The 7,538-nt window shown below is 50.1% G+C and overlaps 1 protein-coding gene across 1 annotated transcript; it reads left to right on the plus strand.

Moving 5' to 3' along the window:
* The first annotated feature begins 6,074 nt into the window (after window positions 1-6,074).
* Window positions 6,075-6,971, plus strand: LOC126547974 (uncharacterized). The gene has a single exon (XM_072288306.1). The coding sequence runs from the start codon at window positions 6,141-6,143 to the stop codon at window positions 6,969-6,971; it is 831 nt and encodes a 276-aa protein (XP_072144407.1). The 5' UTR covers window positions 6,075-6,140.
* Window positions 6,972-7,538: the final 567 nt, after the last annotated feature.

Below are 7,538 nucleotides of genomic sequence, written 5' to 3' on the forward strand. Positions count from 1 at the left end.
GCGCCATACATATACCGGCCGCCGCGCACCCTGCGAAATAAATCAGCGCCTGGAGGGTCAGCACATTGAACTTTTGACTGACATTGGTCGCACACATAACGGCGTCATTGGAAAGAAGTAAGCACCAGCCACGTGTGGACTGCGTTACACCGGCTAGACCTTAGACCATTTTCAGAGACAAAGATCCTTGGATCATGGCGTCACCTGTTACAGGCTGACAAAGCAACGCCGACGGGCGGCCTTCCCGGCTTTTCCTTCTTTCTCGCTCTACTCGTCTGTTCTACTGGTGCACTCTGTGATTTCTTTGAACAGTTGAGACGACGCACACCACTGGTTTATAAGTGAGAAATTATACTTTCAGCATCACTACGCATAACTGGCTGAGTATCGCAGCCGTCGTGTGTGCTGAACGAGAACAGGACATGATTGAGCTGACATCTCCTGTAGATAACTGAAGGGCTGCACGCCTCGGGTTTGACGTCAGCTGGAAGGTCGACGCCTCCACTAAAAATCATGATCTGAAACAAACGTGATCGCGCTAAGCGCTGCCTAGGCACCTATTGAAATATGTGCACTCTTGTACCACTCGCTTCATTTTGTGGCTCAACCTTCTGTTGTCGAAGAGATGTGGATGATGGGGCGCGTTTTCAGAGAGCAGAAGAGATTAATAGAGAGAAAGAAAATAGAACATTGGCAATGGACGCTGCAGAGCCCCTAAGCGGGCAGACATGATTATATTGCTCTGAGACGCGCTACATTTATTCGCACATTTGGCACACAATTAGTAATTGTGCGTGACGCAGCAACACTATTATAATAATCCCAGGATTGTTCAACTGTTAGATAACATTACTGGGCCTGCATTGCTTAAGTATTTAATAATTTTTTTAACCCCAACTGCAAATTACTATAAAAGGGTGGACCAGCAGCAAGATGAAAACGCAAAATGTGCGCATGGCATTTATGACCTCACTGCAGTCGTTCTTTGTAATTTTAGTCCTTAAGTGGAAAAGCTCAAGAACCAAGAAAGAAGAGGAACCATGCAACCACCGCGGCACAACATGTCCACGTCTTACGGCAACAAAAAGAAGCTATTGTCATAATCTACAAGTCTCGACGGTTGTTCGATTGTTTCAGGATGGTTGCAAAAGCTCTGTGGGCCATGCTTCATCACGGTGTTCATCACCTTCCTGAGAAAAATTAAAATCTGACAAGCTTCGAGATGGCGAATAAACATTAACTAGATTGTGCGGGTAGATGGCAACATTCGAGATGCAGAAATTTTCCAACGCAGTGTAAATATGCCTCTGACTGCGCCCTAAGAACTGTGTAAACTGAAAACTAGAAGGATTTTAATGCCAATTTCTGTACTTATCTACACAACACGCGTTAATCCAGATAATATCATACAGCGTCTAGCCAGGTAGAAAATGCACGCTGGCATTTTTTTTTACATTGCATGTAGTGGCTTCTTTGCACCAAGAATACTTCTTTCGCCACTGCTTTCGTGTACTATAGTATAGCTACACGTGAAAGGGAGCGCTGAAAGTCAGCAGCGAGACGTGAAGCAGACTGGTACAGCTGTATAAGTCGCTTAAAGAAGCTTGTGTTTACAGAAAGCTTCGAAGTTAAAGCAGATGGCCTCGATGGTCCGGTTTCGTGTCTTGTTGTCTAACTCTTGTTTATCTAACATAATAACAAAATGGTATATTCCAAGACTGAAGGGAAGTTTTTCTTTGTGTTATGGTAAATTGAATGCATGATGTTTTCGTTCTTGTTTTTCTTTCTACACTCTAGTTTGCTACTAATATGTTTCGCGAAGCTATTTAATTTTTCTTTTCCTTTAGTTTTGAATGTGCTATTGAAGGAAGGTAAAGTTATGCAGACTCAACTGCAGTTGACATCTGCGTAATGTGAAGCATGTTTAGTTTGGTGGAGAATGATAGTTATGAATTTGTGAATCATACAAGTGGTCCGCGGCGAGCGGTTACTGCTGTTGTGACGTGTGTATCTTATGAGTCTGTCTACGTATATATATATATATATATATATATATATATATATATGCGTTCGAGATGTCCAACAGAAGCGATTCGCATGGGGTCCTTTGTCCAAAATTAAGATGTCAGCGCGTAGATATCAGTTAATTTGACATCGGCCGCACGTATCGAGCGTTTTCGTGTTTTGCGAAAGAAGCGAGATACCGGCCATTTACCCCTTACAAAAAAACTTAGTTGAACTCGTAGAAAATGCTTCGCATTAAAAAGAAAGAAAGGAAGAGAATGGGAGATGTAGTTGACCTGCATCGGCGGAGCCGATGCTCTAATGGTACGCCGGAGAGGAGCAGTGGCTGGAGCTCCAGCGCCACTCACAATTTCGCGTATAGTGATTGTCATAGCTCGTTGGCGGATGGAGCAATGCTGTGCAGACTCGGTACTGCCCAGGTCTGGAGGTACTCGGTCGCCACTCTATCGGCAAGAAGCAAGGACGCTATATGTCCGAGACCACAGGGCAGGTCTAGATCATGTGATTGATGCCCACCCAGGCGTGGCAGGCATCCGGACGTCAGAGATCTAAGCCAAGGGGGCATTCGTTCTTGCGAAACACTGCACCAGGAATGAAATACGGATGGTTTAAGTCTTTACCTGCAGGAGTGGAACCTACTGTCAGCTTGAGATGCTGGGGGTTGGAGCTGAAATAACTGAGGCGATGGCGTTTGGCTTTGACATTGCTTCCATCGTTGCTTTGATATTGCTTCCATGACATTGCTTCCGTTCATGAATTCAAGCCTTCATCTCATGGGGCTCGTGAGGCTGGAACCGCCCGAATGGAAGCGCAGCATACGCGCAGGGACCCAGCTCAGTTAAGGGCGCTTACACCTCCCAGCGATAATCCATATCTTCCCGCTCCAACGACACTTCACGATCTCGAGCGGCGTCTTGAAAATCGTATGGCGCAAATAGAGAAGTCCATCCATCAAAGTGTCCAACAGCTTATTAACAGGGCCATAAAAACATGCGTCCACACCATCATGGAGCGTATCATGCTTTCCGGCACTCTCCCTTTTGGCACAACCTCTCCGACACCCGCAGGAGCACCAGAAATGCGTACGCCTTGGGTACCACCAAGCTTCATTGCTGCTGAAACAACACAGCCTCACCATGTATAGCTCTTCAAAATTATCACCATGGGCAACTGTCCTGCAATGGAATTGTCGTTCTCTTCGTAACAAGAGGGCTGACATGATCACCCGGTTCTCCAGCAAGCGAGACAGCATCAGTCCCTTGGTCATTGCCCTTCAAGAAGTCAACGGCCCTGTGCTGAGCATAATCGGCTATGACGGCTACGCCCCGCCTGTAAAAGTCGCTGAACCCACGAAGACAGCATCGTACGTGTGACGGAGAACTACACACGTGCAATTAGACACGCAACCGTGGTGCAGCGCTACTCTTAGCGTTGTCGGATGCCGGTTAGAAGTCTTATCACAGCGTACAATGCTCATCTTTTGCGTCTACGTGGTTCCCGAGAACACAAGGAATAAGGCAACTAGGGCACTCGTTGATCTCAGCTTCATCTCCCACTGTAGAAGATTTATCCGCAAGACACCATATTGTTGTGCGGGGAATTTAATGCTCAGCACATCGCCTGGGGATACAACAAGTGCAGCCCGCGCGGTCGGCGCATCATGCAAGATACCTCGGAGTACGGGCTGACACTCCTCAACATGCCTCAAGCACACACGAGGCCGGGACAGACAGTTCACCAAGCAGACACATCACCAGATCTTACCTGGAGTACTCGTCCGCAGCTTTTTCGATGGGAAGTGCTGGACGATTGCATGGGGAGCGACCACTTTCCGATCCTCATACGCTTTCGCACAGGCCATGCCAATCCGAAGATGAAGCCACGCCACTACACGGCTAAGCCACATAACACACTGGGACAGATACCGCGAGTTACTGCAGCAGCAGTCTCCAGCCAAGAACATTGACCATCTGGTATCACAGCTGTGCGTAGTGAAGCGAAGAGCCACCAAACACTTACGGGTTCCCTCTGACCACCCAGAGCCTGATAGACATCTGCTCACCTTATGGAATAGAAGGCACCGGATACTAGCTCAGTACAAGTGGTCTGGTCGCACTGCTCACCAAAAAGCACGGTTGCGCAAAATACAGCGTTTGATCGAAGAATATACGACTATGCTCGCGTCAGACCGCTGGATGGGAATTTGCGAATCCATCAATGGACAGACTCATACGCCCAAGGTTGGGGCCATCCTGCGCTCTCTTCTCGGCCAGCGCAAGACCAACAACGGCGCGGCTCGTGTGGCCCTCCGCGAAGGCATCAGCGCTCAGGAACTTGCCGAACAGGCCGCTGAACTGTTTTTCCCGCAGACGTCTGGCCCCACAGACATCACATACCAGAAGGATGACATTCTGAAGATAATGAGCCACTTAACAGCCCCTTCACCATGATCGAGCTGGAGCACGCCTTGCAGCGTGCTAACGTACGTAGTGCTCCAGGGGTCGATCAGGTGGGCGTGGCTCATCTACGCAATCTGCACCTTGAGCACAAGCACGCTCTTCTCGAAGAATTTAATCGAGTCTGGAATACCGGGATACTGCCCTCCACTTGGAAGTTTTCGGTGGTCAAGCCCATTCCGAAGCCTGGTAAACCACCACATACCTTATCCAACCTCCGTCCGATCTCTTTGACATCGTGTGTCTGTAAAGTAATGGAGAGCATGGTCAACACACGCTTGTTGTGGTACCTTGAAGATCGCGACCTTTTGGCTCCTACACTGTATGGATTTAGTCGTGGGCTATCAACGCAGGATGTGCTAGCACTCCTAAAACAGGACGTCCTCGACTCTAATTCGGTGCACCCACGAGCCGTTGTCGCAGTGGATATACGCAAGGCATTTGATTCCGTCCCACATAACACTATCATGATCAAAGCACGTGCCCTTGGCATCAGAGAGAAGATGTACAACTTCATAGCGGGTTTCCTTGAAGAGCGAAGCTACCAAGTCGAAGTTGGTCACGACGCCAGTGCCATACGAACCAACCACGTAGGCGTCCCCCAGGGCTCGGTTATTTAACCGACGCTGTTTAATATAGCTATGCACCAGCTACCTAAGCGCCTTGCCGACGTACCGGGCCTGAAACACGCGGTGTACGCCGATGACGTCACCGCGTGGACGCATCAAGGGTGCATCGGGGAGCAGGAGGACGTCTTACAACGAGCTCTCGACATTATTCACGCCTATGCCACGGAAACGGGTTTACACACTGCCCCTGACAAAACAGAGTTTGTCGTCATTCATGGTGGCAGGTCTACCTTTGGAAAGCAGGAAGAAAAGCAGTCTTTTAAACTGTACATCGGTGACCAACCCATCACACGGAAATCTACTATTCGAAAACTCGGCATGCACCTAGACGAGAACTGCATAGCGAACACTTGGTTCCAATGCGTTACGAAGACCAGCAAACAAATCCTGCACGCTTTACGCAGATTCTCTACCCGCACCCGTGGAGTAAACGAATGTGAAATGCGGCAGTTTGCTCAAGCTTTTCTTGTCTCCCGTATCATGTACGGGCTGCCGTATCACCCAGTCAACCGCACACAGATGCACGCGCTCGACCAGTTACTTAACGAAGCCAAACGCATCGTAACTGGACTCCCAAGGTACACAAGCCTCGAAGCGCTTAAAAGTTGTAGCAAACTCAACAACCTGTCCGAGCTCGTAGACATGCACATCTATACACAAGAGACGAGACTTCGCGCCACAAAACCGGGCAACACACGCTCATCCTCCTCGAGTATGACGTCCACAAAATGCCCATTTTGCCCAACCACACGCCGCCGTGGGAAATCATGGCTCTCACCGATGGCAGGCCACTTCCTCTCAATATGTACCCTACTCAGCGAATGCGTGCCGCATTCGCTGCATATGCCTGCAGCCTTGCATATGCCAAGAGGCATGCCAAGGCTACGAGTTCACTCTCCTTGACTGAACGCATCGTATACACGACGCTGCACTGCCTGCAGACGACGCTAGTAACACCTGTTATGCCACTGCGTGGTACGACCAGACAAATGAAAATCAGAACCGCCGCCATCATATATCAGCAGAAGCAATGTCCAGCACCCGCGCTGAGCTAATGGCCATCCTAGATTATTTGGAGTGGGCCCTCGCAACTTCGTCTCAAACTGACCCTGTTCACCATCATGTGTACACAGATTCCCAGGCTGCCTATCGGGCATGTGCTAATGTTATTTACACAGATCCCGTACTGCAGAAGATCCGGCACCAGGCACGCCTGCTCCGCGAATGCGGTCACGATGTTACCATTCACTGGGTCCCTGCGCACTCCGGTATCCCCAGAAACGAGAAGGCTCATAGACTGTCGCGCGCCCATCTCTCTTCCGCGCTAGCCAGAGCCTCCGATAATCCTTATCCTCTCCTAGCTACCACACCTGAGGTAGCAGACCCAGTGGCAGACAAGCATGCAACCAAACAACGACGTGCCGCCTACCTCGCAGCAGTGGGCAATCCACTCTCTATACCGTCGCTTCCACCGAAGGTATTCACACGGCGAGAGTCAGTCTTGCTTCGGAGAATTCAGACAAGCACCCTCCTTACTCCTCACTTGTTGAACCGTTTCCACAGGGGTGGCACACCACCAACCGTAAGTGGGTTCTGTCCCATGTGCACATGTCGTGCTCATCTCAACCACCTTTGTTGGGAGTGCCCCCTCTACATCCCACCAAGGCTTCGTGCCCTGGCCACCATACAGCGGGGACCCTGGCGTTCTTCTCTCCGGACTTGGGCTTGCCCGGATACCACGTCTCCGGACCATGGCATCGAGCTCTGGCGAGCACTGCTGCTGTTCCTCCAGGAGCCTGCGGCACCACCCGTCGGCGATCGGCTCCGCGTCATCCACAAGCGTCATGCGGCCCCCACTTAGTTGCCTCCAGGACGTTCGTTAATAAAACGGAGGCAGCCTTACCCTTCCCCTTTTGCAATAACACCCCTCCCCTTTCCACCTCAGCGTCTTCGACGCATTTTAATGTGGAATAAACGTGGTTTCATTCATTCATTCGTCGAGCCACAGGGCCACGAAACTGAATCACGGTTCAATAGGAGGAGGAGGAGGAGGAGGAGGAGGAGGAGGAATAAACTTTATTTTAGCACAGCATATTTATGAGACCTCGGCCTGTTTATAGATGACGGCCTCGAGCCCTTGGACCCTGGTGGCATCTTTGGCCTGCTGGATTGTCTTAAGTTGGTCTTCCGGTTGACAACTGAGCAATGTGGTCTGCGACTGCTCTCTGGTCTTGTGTGTTTTATTTTGTGTGGGTGTACGAGGGCAAGCCCAAACCATACGTTGTAGGTCTGCCCTTTCTTGACAGAATCTACATCTATCAGTGTAGAGGTCCGGGTAGCAGCGGTGGTAGGCCCCCGGGTTCGGGTATGTATCTGTTTGTAAGAGGCGCCATGCCGCCAATTGGAGGCTCAAGAACATTGTGGCGCT

Source organism: Dermacentor andersoni, chromosome 1 (assembly GCF_023375885.2).
Source record: "Dermacentor andersoni chromosome 1, qqDerAnde1_hic_scaffold, whole genome shotgun sequence".
Lineage (NCBI taxonomy): Eukaryota > Metazoa > Arthropoda > Arachnida > Ixodida > Ixodidae > Dermacentor > Dermacentor andersoni.